This window comes from Lagopus leucura, unplaced genomic scaffold (genome assembly GCF_019238085.1).
Source record: "Lagopus leucura isolate 7727_CA_CO unplaced genomic scaffold, USGS_WTPT01 Super-Scaffold_100157, whole genome shotgun sequence".
Lineage (NCBI taxonomy): Eukaryota > Metazoa > Chordata > Aves > Galliformes > Phasianidae > Lagopus > Lagopus leucura.
In genome coordinates, this window is record NW_024962334.1 from 17,696,652 (window position 1) to 17,720,813 (window position 24,162).

The window sequence follows — 24,162 nt, forward strand, 5'->3', positions numbered from 1 at the left end:
ACCAATTCCACAGTTTAGAAAGACCAACTTTACACAGAAGAGCAAGGCAAGAAAGCCTGCTCTGAGGGTGGATGCCATGCTAATTACACAATATGCACTGCAGATCACTTCCTATTTGTTGGAAGAAAGAAGAACTGTAAAAGTTGGTAATTGCTGAAGCTAGTGGCCCAGTGAAGCTGTTCAGTTCCTTGCTTAAGAAATAAACCTTCTTTACTTCTAGTATCAAATACTTGGCTTGGCAAGCTACTAACAAGCCAGCGGTTCTCCCACTAGCTGAAAAAACAAAACAGAACAAATGAAACAAAAGCAAAAAATGCCCAAGCCTTTAAGTGCTAGATCTGTTTTGCTGCTACTGAAAAAGCTTACAGTTAAAAAAAGAGAAGTCAATTTTCATCATGATTTCACTATCAATTTTTAGAGAAGACTGATCTCCCCACACACTCCTGCTATTCTGCGGCAATGTGGTCTCCATTACCTAATCACAGCATTAAGACCTGTTACAGAAAAGTTTCCCACATAATAGCGGAAAAGATTGAGGAAACCACAGGGGATGGAGAGCTGGTTGTTCTGCTGTTTTTTTGTTTTTGTTTTTTGTTTTTTGTTTTTTTTTGCATTCACACTTTGAAGAAGCAGACAGTCATATCTCAAAGGCTCTCTGCTTCGTTCTTAGCACTGCAAGTACTGAAATAATTGAATTGAGCTTTGGTCAAAAGTTTTGACTTCATATTCAAACAAATATATACTAATTAAAACAAGAAAACTCCAAGAACTAAAGACCCTATATCCTTCTGATTCTATCCTGGTGCACATAGGGACTATAGATAGTCACAGTTCAGAGAAGATGACAGGAACAAGAAAGTCATACTACTTAAATGCCCAATTACAGTTCTAGTATCTTGCTTTACTCATCAAGTGTGTCATTTGGTGTTTTCTTCACTCACCATATACTTTTCTTAAAGCCTGCAGTGCTAGGCTCCTGAGAAAAGATCAAGTATTACGTATGCAGAGACTGCTTTCTCAGAATGATGCAGCAGGCCTGCAGTACATTCATTTTAGTCAGAATGTGCTTTTTAGCCTAGCAAAAGCCAGTATTTATCCTGTGAGTATGGTGATGACAAATTGTACGAGGATTTACCAAAGTTTAGGAACCTCATGAGCATTAGTCTTATTTGCCCATGAGTTATACTCAGCTCTTTGGACAAAGCTATCCAAAGCCATCCAAAGCCCTGTGTCACTACTGAGAAACCCACTTATACCTTGAACTGGCAGTAAGTAACTCATAGTGTTCTAATCTTCAACACAAGCAGGAATTTTGTCCTTACTCATTTATGTATAACAAACTATCTAGAAGGATTTCTTTATCACTTCTAACAGCAACTAGGTGCACTTTTTTATCTGTAAAGGAAGAAAAGAGCAAATTTTACCTTCTTACTTCCTAGCCACTTCTGCATAATTTTAGATTTTAAAGTCTGCAAATGGCATAATGTACAACAACTCGGTGATAAATTCTAGCTTCCCCTAGGCTTTGCTATTTCATGCCCACTTTCAATAATACAGGGCAGAGGGAACAACAGTGGTACCAGTGCAGACTGAATGGCACTCCATGCTCACAGCCTTCCCTTCTCTTGTCATGCACACACTTTTCCTTCCTGCACCACAATATATGTTGCAGCACGCTCATCCCAAGCAATACGGGCAGGAGCATCTTGCTGTGGAGGGCACTAAGGAAAATTTCCTTTAGATTTGGCTCACTGTCAGGAGCCAGAAGGGAAAATGTGGTACAAACAAGTAGCTGGGACAGAACACAATGGCTAGTTTCCAAGGCTGGTTCCCTGTGGAAGCTCAGATCACCAGCTACATGTGCTCATGGTGAAGATCTCTAACACTTTTAGAGATGCTGCACTAACAAAACAAACAAAAAAAAGCAACAAAAAAACCCCAAACATAACAAAACAAAACAAAACAAAAAAATTAAAAAAAAGATTCAACCCAAAATAAGGTAAAAACTCACTGCATACCTGTTAAGCTGGCATTTAACCACCCTCTCTTCTGCTACAATAAGGCTCACTAGAGTGGGCAGAACAGGGCAGGAGAGAGTCCGAGCCAGCAGTGCCTGCTTGGTTCCATGTGGATATCATGACAGCTCTGCTGCATGCGCAGCTCCCACACAAAGTGTGGAAGCAAAGGGCAAATTCTGCTCCATTACTTTTACAAGGTGAAGGGAACAGGGAGTGAGGCAAGTGAGGAACAGTCCAAAACATTCATTACAGACACAGTTATAGCCCAAAAAGAAACTGTACCTCTGCATTTAAACACAAAACAAGCACAACAAGAAATAAAAACCATACATACCCTTCCCCCCAAACACTCACACCTCTCCCACCTGAAAAGCTACAGTGAACAGAAATGATATTCAAAAAAATCTTTGTTAACAGACACAGTCCCTGAAGTTTTAAGATGCTGTCTTACTGTAGTCATACCACCTCATCTGACTCCAAACCATGTACTTCATAGAGAGTGTCCAAGATATTTAGCTGCTTTTCCATGGCTGGTAAGTAAATGTTGAGGTCCCTCTGCATTGCTTTGTAAAATGTTTCCTCCTGAGGATCACAGTCTTCTACAGACAGAGCTGCTACGAAGTCTTCGTACGTTGGAGCTGCCCTTAAAGCTAACTGGGAAAGGAAAAAAAGCTTTTAGATTTACCAAACAGAACAGGAAAATAAACCCAAGTGAAACTGTGACACCTAGATTGCCTAGATTTAATACACTGACACATATATGGATATGTTAAGTCTATTAATTGATAAAAGAGACTAAACTGTTTATTATCTCTGTGTAGATCCTCATTTTAAGACATCCTCAGAGGTGCCAGATTTATAGGAAGTGTCAGTTTATCGTATTTTGTACAAAGAACATCAGAAGTTACTTAAACAGAAAATCCAACTAAGTCTAGATTGTTAGGGAAGCTCCCAACCCGCTTCAGCACTGAAGTCCCATTCTCAAAATGCTTTTTAGAAAACTCTCCTCACTATTCCTGTTTCTCCCAATCCCAGTTGTGATCAGCTGGCTGAGGCATTCCTTTTTCTTTTTATAGTCTCACTAATAATTTCCAGAGAAAGACACAAGGGGGAGCTGGCAGACAGGACAAAAAATAAACTACTGGAGCCTATACATTCAACTCTGTCACACTGCATCAGCCCTTCTCAAATGCTCATACACAAAGAAAGATGAATCCTCAAACAAGCAATCTCAAAAGTTCGCTTATTTTAACAGGCCTGCAAGACTGAAGTGCAAAACACACGATAAAAAACAATATACATGCAAAAATAATCCATTTCAGGTCCAGAAAACAAGTTCTATCCTGAAAGCTCAGCACTAAATACCTTGATAGCTACAGTGTGCACTCTGAGAATAAGATTCTAAGAAAGGAATCTACTTATTTTAATGTTTCAATTTTTAATACCACATTAATTAAAAATAATAGAAGCTCTCAATAACAAGACCCTCAAGTTTAACAGTAGCTAAGAGAAGCACTTACCGCAAACACCCCACGGACAACCCAACCATGGTGCTGCCGTAATGTCTTTCCATAAGCATTGTCTTAAAGTAAAACAAACAGAACAAGATACATGTATGGCATTTAGTTTTGCATCACCAAAGGATATTGCAGCTTAGGAACAACTAGTCAAGGATATATTATCGCTACCTGATGCAAATGATTGCTTTAAGCATTAAAGTTATGACTCAAAGGAAAGAAAAAAGGAGAGACAGATCAGGATTCTGCACTGGGGTCTCAGCTCAGCTGTCAGTCTCCTATAATGGCAAGTTAGTGTTCTAGCAGACAGGAAGGCAAAGGCAATTACTTGATTAGCTGTGCTTCATGACTAACTTTTCCTCTATTATCTAGTCCTTAGTTCAGTGTAAGTCTGAGAAAATATTGCATGGGATAGAACTATACTGTGAGCAGATCATTAGCCAGCTTCAGCCTACATGGTTAACTCAGATATTGAACGAGAACTTTCTCTTCACATTTGAGAGCCAAGTTTAAGAACCCTCGAAACAGAAAGCAGAGTCTTATTTAAAAAAAAAAAAAACACAAAACAAAACACACAAACTCCGTGCCTCTCTTGTGAGTGCTCCCAAGTGTAGCCTTGGATGAAGGTCCTAATGTTCCTAGATGGCTCCACTTTCATATAGAAAATATTTTATATACAAAATGAACACCTTTGAGCCTCATTTTCCAAGTTTGTTACTGTCAATGTTCAATATCTTTGGCTTTTACTTTAATTTTAAGTATCTGGTGTTGTGTTACAGATTCCCTGAGCTGCATCAAGAAATTATCTCTTTTGCTGCATTTGGATCTTTGCTCAGAGAATTGCAGACAGTTATTCTTACAGAGCATATAAAATCAGTAAAAGCTAGCCACAGTATCTGCTCCAATATGAAATACTCCACAGCTACCAGTCTAATGACTGGCAAATATATCCTTTTTATCTTTACAGTAAGAGATGTATGTGGAAGGTATACAGCAGTAAGAGCAAAGAAATAAGGAGGAAGTAAGTACTGTGTAGCAAATAGTATTGACAAGTCTATTCTCAGCCTTAACAACAAATATAGAGGCAAACTTCTCAAGGAACTGAAGAAATAGAACAGCAACTGTGAATTTGGGAATGCTCTCACTGCATATCAGCGGAGAAAATGGGTTGAGACAAAGAACTTCTCTCCTAAGATATGTCTGCTCCCTTGCCAGAAGTATTCCTATTAAGCAAATATTTATGTGGCACTAAATCATTATTTAGCAATCTGCTTGATGATTGCCACTTTTAAAAAACAGACATTTTCAGAAAAAGTTGTGTCTTGGAGGTTATTCATATTATTAATCACCAAAGAAAAGAAAACACATTCAAAACAAGAAGGAAAATAGCTATGTAAATTCACAAGCACATGAAGAATAAAGCAACTGGTACTTACTCAGAGCTGTTTGGATATTCTTTTCTCCATTCTTCACTTCTGTCAAAAACCCTTTCAAGAACTTTAAGCCTCTTCCAGAATGAAACAACAAAACAAAGAGAAATCATATTTATAACAAAGTAAGTCCCACAGAGTTCAGTACAGTTCTGGAGGTTTTGTAATGTCAGTATACACTCAATTTCTCATTTCCACATATCAGAGGGATATTCTGGAGCCAACTCAACACCCATTGCTTACAAAACTCAGAATTACAGAATCATTTTCAATCTGAACAAAGAAATGGAGCCATGTCCTCCAACCTCACTTCCAGCTTAAGGAAAAAAAATACTGCTGAAACATTTGTGCTGAAGACTGAAATGATCTGCATGATGTACTGTCCCAGCAGGAACAGTCATTCCCTATAACTTGTTCTGTTGTTTGTTTTTTTTTTAATAGAAAAAAAGACTGTCTGTGATTACTTTCTCAGGTCTTTTGGTAAAGTTGCTGTGACACAACTACAGATCATACATTAATCTTGAGCTTAGTCAACTTAGATGGAGCCTGTGAAAGTAACTAGTTTGTCCCATATACATAAGCTTCTGCTGATTCTTTGTTGCACTTGATCGTTTAGAGTTGAAATAGTTATAAAACTGTTACCTTTTCAGCCATAGGAGTGCCTCTGTAGCAGAATTTCTAACTTGAGCTACACCTGCACTGACTTCATGCAGTACTATCTTCTGCAGGGTATCAAACTCTTCTTTGTTGGTTATAAATTTCTGATTTATTTTCTGGAGGAAAGAAAAACAAGAGGCAAAGCTTTGTTTTTGAGATTAAACAACAACTTGTCCCATGCATGCCACTTATTTATCATAATTTTTTCCCACAGAGAGATATTACAGATCCCCCTCCACAATCAGTTCCATCCTCTTATGCTCATTACGTGTCATTTAGATGCTGTACTGAGGGATGTGGTTTAGTGTGAAATACTGCTGATAGGTGGGCACTTGAGCTGGATGACCTTAGAGGTCTTTTCCAACGTTGGAGATTCTGTGATTATGTGGTTGGGCAACTGACAGGCTTATGTCATGCATTCCCCATGGCTGCACACAGCTCCATATACACCTGGCTAGTCACGAGGGGCCACAGATTTGCTGGATCAGCCTTGCACCACAGCACTGCCTGGTTCTACCTGCACCAGGACTTGGCTCCTACTGTGAACCCACCACAAAACGCAAACGAAAGCAAGTGGCTCAGTCAAAGATCTGCATTTTTTTTTTTAAACTGCATTCTTCCAGTGTTTGTTATCATACACTCAGGAGATATGCTTTGCTTTTTCTGTTTTCAGCCTTGAAAGAAAAGCTATGAAGAGTCTCACTCTGAATACATCTTATCTCACAAGTAGCAAACCTTTTCAGACTTAGAACTGGAAGAACTTTCAGGAGAATCTAAGTTGAAGGATTTGTTCCCAATTTGCAGCTGCTGAGAAACTGGTTCTTAGTGAGCTAATTTGCTCCTTCTTGGGTGAGGAAAGGTGTTTATTTCCTGTTTGACCAGCAGTCTAAAGTTAATATTGATATCACCACATTATAACTTATGATCTTTTCAGCCCAGAATCAAAGTCATATAAATTATGTAATAGACTTTTTACTTGGCAGTCAGTTAAGTATTTTTCAAGTTTGCTCATACACGACAGTTGGATTTACTAAATACATGACATCTGTAAGAACAGAATTAGAAATATTTCAGCATTCTGATCAGGCAGATAGCAAAATTATCAAATGTTATAAAGCCTTCCAGAATTGATCACTACGACAAAAATTCTTGGGGTCTGGCAGCTAACGCAGATATTTTGTTTAAAAGGCAGCGTTAAAAAATCAACAGTTACCTTGATGTTACCTACAAAATCCATTTTAACAGGAGCAAAAACAGTTGGTCCCAACTTATCTAGAGGAAAAAAAGGGATACATACTTTAAAATTATTACTCTTTTCAGTCCTCCTGTCCTAGTAACAATTTTATTTACTGTCTTAACAATATCTCTAAAAAGCAGGAGAAGCTAGAAGAACAACATAAACTGAAGTCTTTCTTTGGTGCAGAACAAATCTGTATTGGCTGGAACAAATGTTAAAATACGCAGACTTCCAAATGCTAAGTCCTCAAGATGCACACTTAAAAGGACTTTATACCCACTGTTAGATTTAGGGACAATGGAGGTGAAGGACTGCACCAGCTGGAAACAGAAGTTATTTGGGGCACGGGGGAGAATCAAAGAGTGACAATAGATAGTACAGCTGATGGTACAGCAGACAGCTGTACTGGATGCATAAGGAATTACGTGCTGTTCTTTTGAGGAGAAAAAAAATTACTGTTCCAGACATAGCCATGGATTTCCAGACAGCTTATACACAGGTCCTATCTAATGAGAGAGGATCCTCTATAAAGAGCAAGAATGAGAAACATCTCCTAGTACCAGTCACATTAATTCTGCTGGCAGGAACTACTTACATTACCTTGATTCAGGGAAGTAAACAATTTGCCAGAACAACTGATCCACCTTTTCTCCCAGCTGGTGGCAGATAAAAGGACTCAGAGGCACCACAGCATGAAAAAAAGCTGCTTACCCAGAACGGGCACAATTGCATAACATGACTCCAGAAACTCTTCTGTTGGTATGCCCTCTTCCTCCTGAAGTTCAATATCACTGAACCTGGTATCCAAGACAAGCAGAAAAAATTGTTACTTTAACAATGCCTTTTCTGTAACTACTAAAAACCAGAGCTGTTTCATGCTTACTTAATTTGAACAGAATTAAAATTTATACAGATTAATCCACCAGTATAGCTTTTGTTTTGATAATTTAATGACTGCAGAAAATACACATCTGGTGGCATGTGAAGCATGTAATTACAAACAAGGGAAAAACCCTCCCACTCCTCTCTGTACAACTGATTTTACAAAGGGCATCTTTATCCATTTCTGTGCTTTATGAATTCTTGCTACATATTATTTCAGCAAATTAAGCTTTGCAGACAGAACAGACTTGAAAATGAGTCAATTAAAGGCTTAAAAAGTTTTATCATCCTCATGATTTAAATCTGCAACATGTACTACCTATTGCTCATGACACTGAAGAAAGTAGGAAACCCATTTTCATTTTCATCTTCCTCACACAGAGTCAATCCACTTAAAGAATTTGTTTCTGACTGCAGCAACTTCTGGGCATCAAGGTTTTCTACAGCTTGCAGCTTGTTCTCTCCATCTTCCTTCATGCCTTAAAATTCAAAGGAAACAAAAGAATAAATAAATAGAAAAAGAAAAGCCACATACCCATACTATTACTACTATTCCTCAAGATGTGTCCTATTTGAAGGAAGGCATTAGGATAACTGGTCATGTAAGTTTTCTCTGCCAGCACCATGACACACTTCTACTGCTCTCAGCTACACTAAGACAACATTTAGACCAGTCTCCTTCCCACTATTTTTAATCAGCCAAACGAAGTACCAGGCTGCAATGTCACCAAACTCATGCATCCTCAACAAGGACAGCCTTAAGTAGAGAAGAGCTTTGAAAAAGCTGTTATATGCAGGTCAGTACAGATTGATCTGTTTGAAGGAAAATAGTTCTCACCCAGCTGTAGCTTCCCCAGTACTGGTAAGCAGCACTGCCCATTCTCAGAAGCTGACTTGTTTGCTTTTCTTGGTAAGTAAAGTGCCTGTTTAGGTGGGCAGTGCTATGATATTAAAGGTTGCTGCATTCTCATGATTTGAAATAATAACCTTCAAGTTTCCCAGAAAAAGATCCTGTTCTCTTTTCCCCCAGTGCAGTTTGTTTTATTTCTCCTCTAGGGACAAGTACATCTGCTTAATGTGGAGGACTACAAAATCACTTCCAAAGCCAAACTTATCTAAGTTTTATATACCCAAAGAAAGGTCACATCCATGCATGGCAAGACCACCTGACCTCATAGGAAACTGCAGGCCAAAGCACATCCTACTGCCACACTATTAAATAAACATCCAGAATTTCTCAGGGAACTTGTCTTTCCAGAAAAGGAATATTTGCCAATGCCACTGAAGATTTATAGACCCGAAGTGAAACTGAACTTCTGGCAGAAAAGATTCAGCTGCAACAAACTTTCTTCCTCTGAAGATAGCCTGAAAGCAATTTTGCAGCAATCCCAATCATTTGCAGAACCACTGAATAAGCCTGGAATGTGTGCTGGGTGAAAAGAACCATTCACATCTGGTAACAGCAGCAGCAATGAGACTTCACCCATGATCCCCAGGGCAAAAAAAAAAACCCCAAAAAACCCCCCAAAAACCAACAAACCAACACCACAAAAAAAAAAAAAAAAACAAAAAAAAAACCCAAACAAACAAACAAAAAAAAACAGAGAAAAATGGCCTCAGCCATCACTATATCCCTGCCTTGTTTCCAAGCAAATAAACTCTGGTAAGGAACAAGAGTTTGGAGGATGTCACTGATTTGTCCTGCAAAAAGACAGAGGACTCAGAGAGTAAAGAAACAGCCCGTGTCCACTGTGAGTGCCATGCATCAAGACCAGGGACTTCTGAAATATCTAATTCAAATAGTAAACCCTAAGTGACAAAAGAGCAAAAGCTCTGAGATGAAGACATGTTAAAGTACTTCAAACCTATAGAGAAACCAAATCCACTGAAAAGATTTTAATAGGTTTGATTTCAGGACAGCTGGGAAAAATACTGGGGGTAAACACCTCTTGTCAGGCCAGGAAGTATAAGAGGTGCTTTTAACATACTCTGTTGGAAGGAAAAAAGCTTTAGTTTTCCATAAATATTTGTCAGAACAATCATTAGCAACTACAAGGTCAACCACTCTGACACAGGCACCTAAAACTTCAATATTCTGACACTGCAACCCTATATACTCGCAGAGGTGCTGATTTTCTCAGCAGAGAGCCTCTGGGAATTAAATACTTGTTCACAGATCAAGAAGATCCCATGCTCTGCCAGAACATATTGGTGCTCATGTCTATCAGCATCTAGAGAAGCCTGCACCTGTCTAAAAAAAAAAAAGAGAACATCTTATTTGTTCCCCATTCAGTCCTAAGACCAACAAGGGAAAGAACTAAGCTGAGAAGACTTGACAACAGGCAGGTATCAGACTGAACTACACTGACATTCCCTTTCCCAGGAAGCAAAACATCAGCAGCACTCTCACAGGCAGCCTACAGAGCCCTCCACTTACACTACAAGAATGACAATGCTGGATAAAGATGGTACTCATACTTACCTGCTGAATCTTCTGCAATATGATCCTCAACAGAAACAACACTGCTGCCCTCGTTTGTTTCCAAGTTTAAACATGCTAGACTTTTTATAAAGGTTTGCTCTTGCTGGTTAATTTCTGCTTTTACAGAGCCGTTTTCACAGGGGTTCAATTCCATCTGTCTGAAGAGAGTGAAGGCATGATGGTTAGTATGAAACAGTACTTCTTCCTGAGAAAACACACAAATAACAATACGGGAAAAACAGTTGTCACAAATTACATGCTGTCACAGACTGCTCTGACAAAAATAACTTCTCTACAATAACAAAAGGAACAAGGCCATTTATCCACAGCAAGTATGATATATATGTCAGTTTTCAGAATATCAAATGTACTGACAATAATCTATTAAAAAGAGATGCAATCAAAGAAGTTCAACTGATTACAAAAAATGGAAATCACAGGAGGTATTGTAACCAAAAATCATCCCTGTGTTAGTGCTTTTAAATACTATGCACATAATATATATAGACACTTCTTGCCATTTCATAATATTTCTTGCCATAAATAATATAGCTTGCTCTCCATCAATGATTTAATGAGCTTATGCAGTGGAACCTAAGATGTAGGGAAGAGCATCGAGGTAAAAAGAGATGGCTGGTGACTGGCCAGGAAGTCACATGGTGGATGGCTGGGGAGGAGAAAAATAAAGGGGAAAAGGCTGAGAAAGAAAAGATATGAAGTGGGAAGAGCTAGCTCCTTTTCATTGCATCTGTTCCCAAGTATATGGCTCAGAGCAATATAATTCTACCTGTACTCACTACTGGTAATATCAGAGAAAAATATGGAAAGAACAGACTATCAGAAACAGATTAGAAAAAGATTTATAGTAAAGATCTATTATACCTTTCTGTTGAGGTGTGACTGGACAAGACTGAGTGTTTTATCTGTAAGATAAGAGGGGGTGGGTGGGGAGACGCTCTCTATAATAAGACTGTATTGTGTTTCAGAACTTTGCATTTTAACAAATCCAAACTGCAGCCAGCAGAAAAGCTAGGCACAGACCCAAAAATAATATACAGAGAAATATGAAAAATATGACAACATTATTATAGAAAAAAAAAAAAAAATTACTTCTTTCAGAAGCTAGCTACCTAGCAAGTACCAAGTGAGATGCCATATAGCACATGTACAAAACTAGGGCAAAGTGTTTTCCTTGCAGTGATATTTTTTTTACTTAAAAAAAAAAAACAAAAACAAAAACTGAAAAACCAGGATGAGAAACATGGAGCCAGGCACCAGATAGACTGGAGTGAATTCACTTCCCAGGTGCAGTGAAGAATCTACATTCCTACGTACACCTTAACCAGCTGTTTGCCAGAGATGCTTCAATTTTACACCTGTAGCTATGGATTCAAGATTAAAGAAAGCCATTAAGAAGATAAGCTCATCAGCCCCTGGTGGCACATTAAGACAGATGTGATACTGGTAACTCAGGAGTATTAATTGCTGTGAGCTCCTACAATGGACCATCCTGGGCACACAGTCAGGATATTTTAAACACCTGTAGCTGGATCAGGCCCTGAAAGTTAATGGTTAATAGCTTCTACCTATAATTAAGAGTTAAGAGATTGGCCACCAAAAAAAAAAAAAAAAAAAAAATTCATTATCTGCTTCCACAAATGCTACTTTAAGAAACAGCGCCTTCCACACCAAGACTGATAGAAAAGGGTACTGGTCCCTACCCTGTTTGTTCTGAGAACTGCTAAATGTGGGGATCCTGGAGGGGTCTGATGTAATAACTCAGAAGTAAAGGCAGTATTTGCAATCTGCATACATTCTTCAAGAGTCTTCAGGAAGGTGTCACATGTTGATTTCAACAGAGCTCCCACATCAATCCCACTCTGTAGGAATAAACCAATTGGAACACACAGACACACCACAGAAGATCAGCTTGGATCAACTAACATCTACAAATCCCATAACTGCTACAGACATGATTGTTGCTTGACAAAGCTGTTGTTTGACAAAGTGTCAGCTGCTGAGAGAACTGGCATCCCATATTACTGGCCCTATGCCCCTTTATAGCATTGCTGCTTTCGTCAGTTTTTCTCTACAACAAGCAGAGTAGATTTGTATTATAATATATATATATGTATGTATATTTAATATATATAATATATGCCTTTTAAATTACACATCTCTGATGTTAAAAATACATTAACTGTAAGCTTTGCTGTATTCAATAGCGGTACTCCAGTGGTATCACTGACAAGGGAAACGAAAGTAAACAAACGAGACAGAATAATCTGAAGATAACTTTTGAAGTAACTTCAAAAATCCCACAAGCAAAACAAAAAAATTACACAGAATGAAGTAACACATTGCTAACAACAATACAGTATTACTTCATTTAAACAAGAACTGTTGTGTGGGTATGCAACTTCCCACAGGTCCTCAGCAGAAAGGCAGTGCAACAGTAAGCGTGAACAAATACTGCACTGGCTAACCAGAAGAGTTCAGAAAGCTTAAGTCTTTATTGAAGAGGTCTACACCAAAAATAGAGCTGTACCTCTGGTTCTGATACAGCAGAAATGCTGGCTTCCTTAGTTTTATGCACTTGCTGAACAAGAAGGTTACAGTATAGTCTAAGTTCAGACATTTTAGTCTTCAAGGCTTCTGTGTTTTCAGTGAACTCTAAAAATGAAAAAAATAGTAATGTTGAATTCAGTGTATCCATCTTGCAGTATGTGATTTTGTAAAGCTGCTGAGACATTACTATCCAATCTAATTCAATGAATACTACTATGTTTCAAAGCATTTTCTATAAATTCAAAAAGATGAGCAGGGTTGGCCAAAGATTACACTTGTGACAGGTAAATACGTTTCACTATTTGCTGCCATAGGCTCAGAATGTTCCTAGGCTTACAGCACAGAAAAAAACAAAGAAACAAGTAGACAACATTTGACCTCAAAGGACCTTATGAATAAGACAAAATCCCTACATACTGTATTTTTGTTTGCTTGTTTTCACTAAGTAGCAAACAATTACACTGAGTTAAAGAACTGGGATTCTACCTTCTGAGCAGAAAACACTGGAGGGAAAAGACATTTACTTTCAAGTACAAAACTTAATGTATATCTTTGAGTCATAGAATGGTTGAGGCTAGAAGAGATCAGCAAGTCTGACTCCTCTGTTTAAAGCAGGGACAGCTAGAGCAGGTTGCTCAGGATCAAGTCCAGACAGATCTTGAATACTGCCAATGCTGGACTCTACAACCTCTCTGTGCCACCTGTTCCAGCGCTCCACCATCCTTAAATAAAGACATTTTGTCTTGTATTAATGGCATTTTGTGTACTCTTGTACTCATGGAAGCCATCAGCATAGTTTTCAAAATATTCATACACAGCATGTCTTAAGGAGAAGTATTCAAATCCCTGCAGTGAGAGCTAATGCCTGACATCGCTATCTAGAGCTCCCACATCTTGGTGTTTATCAGCACCAAAGGCCTGAAGCACAGGTTGGACACAGAGATCAAATACTGATTTTGTCATCTTTGTGTTTCATCTACTAGGGGTCGGGGAAATAAAATGCAAACATGTGTGACAGCAGAAGGGATTTCTTGCCTTTTTCCTTTTGTGTCCTGCTGTCTGTCAGACAAGCTTTCGCTGTTCCTAGTGCAACCAGCCACTTTTGCCTCTCAACTGCATTTCTTGCTTTCAGATAGAAGTACTGTTCCCCTGGGATGATCAGGTCCATTCGTGTGTTATCTGCAGGATGAACTAGAAGCAACATAGATTTCAGGCCAGCTCCTCCACCCTTCCCAGCCCAACTGAATATCTCAGCAGATATGCTAGCCTCAAAACTCCCCCACTGCCATTTTGTTACTTCTGAGCAAGGGAATAGACAGGACACGTATACAGCTGTGGGACAAAAGGCTATGAAAAACAGCTTCACAATCAGTACAGTAGCATTCAGGAGCTGTGCCTCCCATGGCAAGTAAACCCATTTGAGAGAGCAGTATCAAAGTTTATTACTCATAATTTTAGTTTTAGCACTTTGTGCATAGGAAGAGTCACTGGAAGCTCTGTGTTCCTCCACTATGGCTCATGAAAGAACAGCGACACACCTCCATGTAGAATACCCACTGTATGAGACTTGCAGCTCTTCTAATATTTTCAAAATACCACCTTGTACATAAATCAAGTTCTTTATTTACTAGAAATACATAGCATCAAGATAAGAGCACAAACAGCTCTCGTGACCCAAAATTTCACCTAAAATGCAATATATGCTTATTAGCCAAACCTTGTGCAATTGCGTCACTGCATCTGACTTACCTTGAATTTCACACACAGCCATTTGGATGCTTCCTTTGCAACCCTTCCAGGCATCTTCCTGAGAATCATAGTAGGACAAGATACCACCACAGAGAAGAAACCAACGAGGCTGCCAGCCTAAGAGACAAAATTGCATTTCTCCGTTACTGCATCCCCTGCAGTTCCACCACCTCTCTAATTCAAGACTTGCTGCAAATAAGGCCCCAAAGATTCTCGGTTCCCCCAGGAAAAATAAATCATTCCAACAGGTAAGATTGTGACAGGTCTGGATGTTGTACTCTACAACCACTGCTTGCCAGCAATTACACATCCTTCCTGCAGGCAGATGGACTTGAAGGCTGTCAGCTACACTCCGGAGGTATATTCCTGAGATGCCACATGTCATTTTCAGTAGTTATACTAGCAAGGTATAACGGACTCTTTCTCTCCTTATAGCACATTCTCAGAACACCATCTTCAGTTTCATCCACTGCTTCTCAATCCACCCCTTCATTCTCTCCAGAAGTCAGCACAGCTGTCTTGCCTTATGTACCTACCTTCCTTCAGAAAGGCCCATTCCAACTACCTTCAGAAACAAAAGGCAAGAAGATCTTATATCAAGGGAAAGAGGGGGAATACAGTGATTTCTGAAAGTTGTCTTTTAACAAAGCTTTTCTCAATAGCTCATGAAACTCCCATGCTGTCCCTATAAAAAGCAGCCTGTAATTAATAACTTGCACTTCTGGATCCATTCCAGGAAAACAATGAAAACACCAGGCTAGACCAAAACAAATCGTTTTGAGCATTGCTTTTGTCCACCCTGCTGCCCAACTTCAGAACTAAACTATCCCTTCCGTTTTCTTCTTTTGGAAGCACTTCTTAGCATGAAAGGATACAAATAAACAAGACCGAGTAGCCACCATTTATTTCTAATTAAAAACTAAAAGCTCGTTAACCTAAGAAGTAAGACAGCAACGTCACTGGAGCAAATCAGCTTTCATTCCTGAGCTGCAACATGCTTCTCTGGACAGGGCCAGAGCTGAGATACCCATATTCCACACTGGGTCAGCAATCTTACATGAAAAAAACATGGCCATGATGCATACAGCACCCCAAGAACCTGAGCACATCTCTTTGGAGGAGTGACTGCTCTTAACCAGCTGGCTTTAAGCCAGTGCTGTAGCCAAGCATTGCTCGGTTCACCCCTAGAAAGCCCTACAGCCCCAGACAAACAGTAGGAGATGGGTTTTGTTTTGTGTATAAGCAGTACCACAGCACGAAGGACAGCTTGGTCTATACATTACCAAACCTTTGGGGAAAGGGGAAAACAAATTAAACATAAAGCCTTCTTCATATTCTTCTAGAGCTCCTCCACTGTTTTCTAGAAGAATATAAAAGCGTTGTAAATGCCGAAGCATTCTCAAAGGTTCTTTATTTTCTTTATTTGCTTGAATGGCAAAAACTACAAAGATTGAAACTTCTAGAGGAAAAAAAAAGAAAAAAAGAGAACAACAAGTTTGGTTCTTATTAGTCTTGTCACCAAAATACAGTAAGTATCCTAAAATCATTATTTGTATGGAGGAGCTCACAAAAAAAAAGGAGATGATTGTTGAGCAGAGAGAAGCAGTTCATTGCTTCAGACACTTGATGGCACAGATCCAATCCCTTAAATAACACAGTGTCACAGTCAATACAGGCCTCTAATTCAGTCTGGAGATCCAGCTGGTGCACGCAAACTATTTCAGCTTTGCTCATGCAGCTGATGCTCTACTAAATTGCATCTCATCAATCAAAGGCTAAGCTATCAATTAGCCAACATGCAAAGCACTCTGCCCCTGTCATTTCAGATGCTGGTTAAAAATGTCATGAGTCAATACATTTTGTGGAGGCTTTTGTTTGTTTGGGGTTCATCTGCAGTATCAGCAATTATCTGTCTTGCTTTGCAGAACCTAAGTCTTCTTTATTAAGAAGGCATTAAAAGTACAGAGATAGACAACTGTTAACTTGAACAGCAGATATTTTCTGAACACAATCATCACTACTCTAATAAAAAATGCATTTTGGTGAAAGTAAACAATTTTAAAAAACCCCAATCACAGCAGGATTCTGCCAGAAGATGCAGTAACCACCTGGTTCTCAATGCCACAGGAAGGTTATCCTAAACAACCAGCTAAAAATAGTGCATGGCTGACAAATCCCGGACAGTGCAACAGGGTTACAATCTTCAATTACAGGCACTTCACATTCACAAACAAAGAGCAGAGAAAGAAAACAACGAAGAGAAAGCAGCAAAAAGATACTTTGATAAGCACAAATCCTGGCTTTATTTGGTTTTATTTTCTACCCATAAACTCCAGTAGGAAGACTGCAACTGCTGGAATGCAGGCTTCATCTGAGATAGAAAGCTAAAGCCAAACCTCTGGCGAGAGCACTAACACAACAGCAGCATTTACTGAGTCCATTCATATTGCTGGTGCACAGGCAGGACAAAATGTAGCACCTGCCTCCACAGCTTGTCTTAGAGGCACAGAGCCATTAACAATAAACACCCAACAGACACTGGTTACTGGTCCTAATAAATACAGCACTTCTTTGTGAAACTTGAAGTTAGTACCTGCAGAGCCTGGAAGACCAAATATTGTCCAGCACAGAAACAAACATTTAAGCAGTTTCCCCAGTCTGAGAGATCTGCCTACTTTCATCACTACCCTTCAGGAAGTCTGGATGTGGCTGTTGCTGAGTAAACTTGACATTTCTTGATAACACCGCTGAAATTTGGACATAATTCAAATTTTAATGTTACACAATTCAGACTCCAGAAAGCTCTGGTTGCAAAGTACCAAGCCTGGAGAAACAAAAAAACAAAAAAACTCCACATTTGAAGACATGTAGATCATGTCAGACATCCATAACGCCAAACCATCTGGGAGAATTACATACTCAAGAAGTCAAACTGATGACCTGGAAAACAAGCTGCAATTAAGAGATGCCAGTTCCAGTTGCATTTCTCAAAGGCACAAAGGCAAGACACATAGGCTTTTATTACTACTTGCTTCCCAGGAGAATTTTCTAAAACTTTATGCTTACTAATTTCTTGAGCTTCAACATAAGTCTTTAGAAAAACATATACAATAAATAAATAATTCTTGGATTTCTTGGACCTGAATTCAGATTTTAAGTGTGGATAGGAGATAACTACAAACCTTCCACATTACAGCAACATCCACCTAATAGGAGCCTACACCACACCCCCATCCCCACTGCTAATATCCCAGCAACATGACTCTGTGGCAGGCCTTTGCACTTCTTCTTTGCAAAGTCACAAGAGACATCTCACAGCAAGTGCAAGCAACATCCATCTCTTCATCCCACCATGGGTAGGGTAAGCAGTGTTCAACATACTTCCACCCATCATTTTATCTCCCAGCACCCAAGGTATCATGTCCATGACTGATAGCCTGATGAGAGCTGCTGGAAAAGTTCAAACAAGCCCAAGGCAGTGCTGTTAGCTTGCAAAACCTAAGTGAAATGCTAAGTTGCCAGTGCTAATGCAAGCCTATGAATGTAATATAAAATTTGGATCTTTGCTAAACCCAGCCTACCCCTCGTTGTTCAGATAGTAGCTATTACCCAGAATACACCATCTTCTTATCATGTAACAGTTACTTACAAAATGCCTGCCTTCCAATGATGAAGAAAACTAGGTTTTCCAGTAAAAGGATGCATCTTCAATGGTCACATTGAATGGTCACATTCAATGGTCACGGATTTGACAACAACACAGGACTGAGTCAAGAGATCTTATTTCCAGCTGCCTGACACCTTGCTGAGCTGCCCCAGGCTGTGCTGATAAACTTCCTCCTCCACTGAGCTCCCTGCACTTCCTCAGCTGCACAACACAAATAACACAAATACTCCATGTCAGCCCACAAGCAACCCTATTGATTTTAACATACTAATATCTGAAGGACATGGCATGGATTTTTCTGTCAAAGAAAGGCAATAAAAATCTCCATGCTGCAAAATGACAAAATGTTTTCAAAACCCCAACTTGTTTGCAATCTCAAATATTAGGAGCATACATGGTAAATCTTAAAGTTCTGATCTTAAGAATTAATTTCTTTTACCTCTTATGAGATTAAATTCAGTTCTCATGTCCAAATATTTAATGTTATCACTCAGGAACAGTATTCAGAGGAAGAGCATTTTGCATAGACAAAGCTTGAAAGTTTCCCTTTTCCCCTGCAGAAACAACGCAGGAATGGGCTATCCTGACAGAGAATCCTGTTGCATTTCCAAACCACCTTACAAAGCTATGAAAGGATTTTGTGAAGGTGCAACCTGAGGCATTGGAATGCATTTTGCAACCTTAACTCTGTAGTGAAACAATTTGCCAGGATAAAAATCCACTCATGAGGGACAGCAGAAATGCTGCAAATGAACCGGTCACGATTCATACAACAACCTTTGAGTTGTTATCCTCTCACCTAGAGAGCAGCTGCCAGGAATGCCTGCAGACTACTTTACTAGGGAGGATGTGCATGGTAACAAAAGGAAGCCATAACAATAGCCTCTAAAAGCCTTGAAATTAACAGACATAGCACTTGAACCATTGTATCACTTTTTGTCATGAATTCATCACTCTTTTGAGGGAGAAAAGTGGTGCAAGTGAAGTACACAGCAGCTAGAACTGGCTTAAATACCCTTTCCCAAATGTTTTTTCCCCCAGAAGTCTCACAAAATCTAGCCCCATTCCAAATATAACTGTTAGCACAATACTTGCAGCACTGGAAAAGCAACCTGCCTTCACAGAGCAACTGTCTGTATGTTTGCAAATGAGCTGGCAAATGCATGGCCAGCTACCCTTAAGAGGAATGGAGAGCATCATCCCAGTAACCAGGCATTTTTAAAAGGGATGGTGAAAGGACAAAGGGCAGAGAAGGGATTGATTGCTGACAGTGATGGAGGCAAAAGTGCAGCAAATCAGCTCACTGCTCAGACACACTAATTTGAGTCTTCTAAGCAACAAAACATTCACCTATCAAAATTCCCCTCCTCTGTTCGCACTTCCCCAGCTTCTGTCTGTGACCTGCACTGTGGTTAACCTGCTAACCGCAGTCAACACAATGACTTTACCAGAACACACAAGACAATCTCTACCGCCATTCTGCCCCACCTTCTGCTTGTGTTCCCTGTGATCGCTTATTTCCGTGCAGAAGGGCAGAATGAAGAGGCACCGGTACTGCAGCATACCTGCTGGGAAGTGCTGTGCTGCTCTGCAGCTCCCTCACCTACAGAGGAGAGAGGGGACACTGCCGGCCTTTCCTGCAGCCTTATCCAACTTCTTTGCTGCAAAGCACGGTGCTCATTTCCAAAAAGGCATGACAGAAGCAAGACTGCTGTGTGAAGGAAAAGCAGGGGAGTGAGAGAGGTGTGCTTGCAGAGAATGGATGGGAAAGGTCAAATCACACAAACAATTACACAAAATGCAAAGACTAACAGCCAGTCTGACAGCAGACATGGTCAGTAATGCTGGTCAGACCACTGCCCTTCTCATTTTATGCAGTCACAAGCTGGACTATAACCAGAGCCTAAAAGAGGGAGAAATATGATAAACAGAAGCTTTTGGGAACCAAATGTTTACTTAATGTGCAGTTTTCAATTACTTCCTCCATCTAAGAAATAGAGGACTTTACTTCCCAGAGCTTCATATCGAATAGATGTGTACATATCCCCCATCCTGAAAGGTCAGATTTCTTAAACTCTGAAATCAAAAACTCATTCTAAGCAATAGCATCCAAATATCCGCAGATCTATGTACCCATAGCTACAAACATTTGAAAGAGCGTCAGTTTTCTTTAAAGTTTCCCCTCAAGTTGTTTAAGGAAGTCTGAATCATTAGAGACATGAGTAACTTCAAGCTCTACATGAAGCCTAAAATCTACTGCTTGGTGCTGGCTCTTGGCATCTTGGAACAAACTGCAAAGAATTCAGAGTGTAATAATAAAATTACAGGGAACAAACCATAAAGGCAGATGAGAGGAGCCAGCTGTGGTATGTGGTGCGATGCAGCCTCACAAGCAGTGGCATGAATGTGAGGTGCCTTAAGGAAGATGAACTTGGTAGGGTTAGAGTTACTCAGCAAAGGGAATATTTAAACACCAGGAAAAGGTTAGAAAAAATAAAACCAATCAAAGCCACTTCCCTAAGCACATAAAGAATGCTAGGCAAATCAGTGGAGGCAGTCAGCATTTTTCTTTCTAATGACTAAGCTGCCTTTGATCCACAAGCCAAGACCTGATACATCCCACCCCTTCCAGAGTCAGCCTCAGTCCTGCCTGGGGCTAGTTAACCCAGGTAAAGCATGCCTTATGCTGAAGATCTGAACTTAATTCAATTTCAGAAGTAAAATTGTAGAAAAATCAATCAGAGTGCCAAGCTGATACACACATAACACATACACACATAAGAAAGTATTCCTTGTCTCCACCCTATTTCCTTTTGGATAATAATAGCTTGCTCATTCTATAAACCTTGTGAGGAATCAAAATCCCAGCTTATTTTTACAAGGCAATCTCTGAAGAGTAAAGAAATGTATTTTATTAATCACAGAGATGATAAACAAGAAGTGTGACTTGCAGCCTGAGTTCAGCAGAAGCATCACATGGAGGCAGCTTCCAAGCAGAAGTGAGCAGCTTGTGTGTGCAATCCATCTCTGCTCTCTACTTTTCTTTGTTCTGCAATCAGCATCCCCCCTGTTTGGGAACAGTTACATTACAGCACCGCAGCCAAAAGTCTGCTTTGACACTGTACATGTCAGAGAGCTCTCAGCTGGCCTGGGCCACGGGGCAGCAGCACAATAGACCAAAGAGGCATAGGGAAGGTACAGGGTGATGCTCTTAGCACTCAGACTGCTGGCTACAATAGGCCTCACAACTTTCACCAAGCAATGCTGAAATACAGTTTTGGCGAAGGATGAAATGTAGGAATTTTTAAGATCAAATTGCATGCTCTGATCACAGACTTGGCGGAGGCTATCTAACTTGCATGCCTCCAAGATTTAAGATAACAAGAGTTTAAGGATTTGTAATTGGAAGCTTGCTGATGCATCGTATTTGCCAAGTGAAAAAGTTCTACCACATTTAATACTTCAGCAATGATTCTTACAAAGGGTCCCATTCTCTTTAATCTGCTTCAGAGGATGAGACACAGAAAAGAGTATCTGATCCCTACTCTAGGGAATGTTTTTTAGCAGAGGGGTTGGACCGGATGTCTCTGGTCTCCCAGTCTCTGCACCTCTGTAACTCCATGAAAGTTTACATGACCATTAAAAAAATAGTAGTAATAATGACATAAAGAGAAACCACTGTCTGGTGACCATTGTATTGGGGATAAAACAACTGAGTTCTAAAGCCCAAACTCTCTACACTCGGATTTCATGGGCTGCTTGGAGGACCTGTGTGTAGAAATCACAACACAAACTGAGGCTTAACACCAGAGGAAAACCTATCTCCAAGCAGAAATCAATCAACACTAACTCACATCATCCTAATCTATAATAAAGCAAACAAATGTGTTTATTGTGAAACGAGGTAACTTGTTTGAGCAGTAAGAAAAGTTCATCTGTGTTTCAGTAGGCAATCTGAACATTCCAACCTTTGCCCATGGTAAATCCAATTCATTTCCTACTTCTGAAACGTTCTTGCTATCAAGTAAACATGTAGGTCATAACAAAGATGTAGCTTCCTGCCCCAGGGCTGTGGGGAAATACACCACTGTATTTTTTTCTGCATGATCGCATAAAGTTATAACCCAGTGGCCTCAGGGCAGAAAATATATGCCTAAAGAAAGCACATGCAACATTGCTAGTTTGCAGAACAGCCAATTTACTGTTCTCAAACACAACACAGACAGCCCTTCAACAACCTGGGAAAAGACAGGGTAACCCTGGCCACTACGTTCACTAGCAGAAACAAGAAATAAGAAAGATACTTCAATCATCCATTACATGGTTTCTCCCTGTGAAGAAGAAAGCTTATCTAGCTTTCACTTGTGGCAAACCTCATGCACCCAGATAAATCAGATTATTTCGCCCTGCATTAATTCAGATTGACGTTTGCACAGCGTCATCCTTCTTCATAAGGGTCGATTGAAAGGGAATCACGGAATCATTAAAGTTGGAAAAGACCTCTAAGGTCACGGAGTCCAAGCACCGACCCATTCCCTTCATGCCCACTGATCACATCCCTCAGTGCCACATCCACGCGGTGCTCGAACACCTCCAGAGACGGTGACTGCACCATCTCCCCGGGCAGCCTGTGCCACTTTGCAACTCTTCTGGAGAAGAGTTGTTTTCCTAACGTCAGCGTGGTTACCAAAAGATAAAGCGCTGACGGAGACGGACCATTTCTAGCAGAGCAGCTGCTGAGCCCACCACAGCCGCGCGCCCGGCGGTGCCAAAGGCGCTCGCTCAGCTGCAGCGGCACGGGGACACGGAGCTCAGAGCTCACGGCATGAAAGCAAGCGTGAGGTTTCAAAATACGCCCCAGCACCTACGTGAAACGGGTGAAAACAAACAGACACAACTTTAGATCAAACGGACCCAGGACTTGATTTCTTACCGACGATGGGGAAATGACTAATAACACTGCAACCCGCACGGAAAGCCGAGAACGGCTGCACCCGCTGCACAGATACCACAACATAAGGGTATTTACTAACGAAGAAACCCACGCCTGGTGCCTCACTGTCTGATTCCCCTCAGAGCCCCCGAGGCGTGAAGGGGAAGAGCGGCAGGAATGCCCCCGCACATTCGACCCCTCCGCCTGGCTCGCGCTCGCCGCCCGGCCGCACCTCGCTCAGCCCTAACTGGGATCGCCAGCGCCCTCCCACCCGCACAGCAAGGCGCGGCTGACACGGTGCCTCCCCAGAGGACCAGACCCCGCCGCTGGCGAGGGACAGCGACTCACCGCTCAGGTAGTTGGTCCACTTGTACAGCACGCCCTCCATGGCGACCGGGCCCCTGCCCCCATGCAGCGCAGCCGGCCCCCGGCGCGCTCACGCCGTTCGCCGCTGCCTCCCGCTGCCGCTTCTGCCGGCACCCAGGGCCATAGCGGGGCGCCGCCCGCCCTGCGCGGCCCGGCCCCCGCCGCCGTGCCGGCCCTCTGCCACGCTTCTGGCGCAGGGTGCGCCCAAAGAACCACCCCTCAGCGCTACGGTTGCGTAAAACATTCCAAGAATAGCAACTCCGCCTGACGAGCACGCGAAAGGGGGAGGGAACGGGCGCAGCACGCCCGAAGCAGGTGGCCTCCCGCAGCCTATAGGAACGCCTTCTTGGTGACGGCGCTGTCCAATCGGAGGCCGGCAGGAGCCGGCTCTATTGTGCAGACTCTCCGGCGCGCTAGCGTTCGCTTCCTGGAGCTCAGGTCCCGCCCCCTTCGCTTAGCGACCCTCTCGCAAAACGCCGCTTCCGATTGGGCAAACCGGAAAAGGCAGCCAATGGGCCAACGCTTCTGCTTGAGCTGAACCAATCAGAGGACGTGGTTCCCCCTAGTCCCGGCCGGCACGAAGTCGAGGGCTGCTGGCCGTGAGGGCAGCTGCCACGTCTGCGGGTTGGCCGGGCCGAGGGGCCGCCGTGCTGCCA

General features: G+C 41.2%; 1 protein-coding gene across 1 annotated transcript; it reads right to left on the reverse strand.

Annotated features, from left to right (window-relative positions):
- Positions 1-430: 430 nt before the first annotated feature.
- PLEKHA8 (pleckstrin homology domain containing A8) lies at positions 431-23,566 on the reverse strand. The gene is made up of 14 exons (XM_042888549.1): positions 23,489-23,566; positions 14,541-14,657; positions 13,827-13,982; positions 12,772-12,896; positions 11,945-12,103; positions 11,106-11,146; positions 10,224-10,381; positions 8,061-8,220; positions 7,571-7,656; positions 6,836-6,894; positions 5,608-5,738; positions 4,972-5,042; positions 3,539-3,600; positions 431-2,672 (listed from the first exon to the last, which is right to left on the reverse strand). The coding sequence occupies exons 1-14, from the start codon at positions 23,526-23,528 to the stop codon at positions 2,475-2,477; spliced, it is 1,563 nt and encodes a 520-aa protein (XP_042744483.1). The 5' UTR covers positions 23,529-23,566; the 3' UTR covers positions 431-2,474.
- Positions 23,567-24,162: the final 596 nt, after the last annotated feature.

Excerpts from the sequence above, each read along its gene's own strand:
- PLEKHA8 (XM_042888549.1), bottom strand. The coding sequence starts at position 23,528 with ATGGAGGGCGTGCTGTACAAGTGGACCAACTACCTGAGCG. Across the intron at positions 11,147-11,944 it reads CAGTTCTCAGAACAAACAGG|ATAAAACACTCAGTCTTGTC; the intron begins GTAGGGACCAGT and ends CTTATCTTACAG. Across the intron at positions 5,043-5,607 it reads GCACTCCTATGGCTGAAAAG|AGGCTTAAAGTTCTTGAAAG; the intron begins GTAACAGTTTTA and ends TCATTCTGGAAG.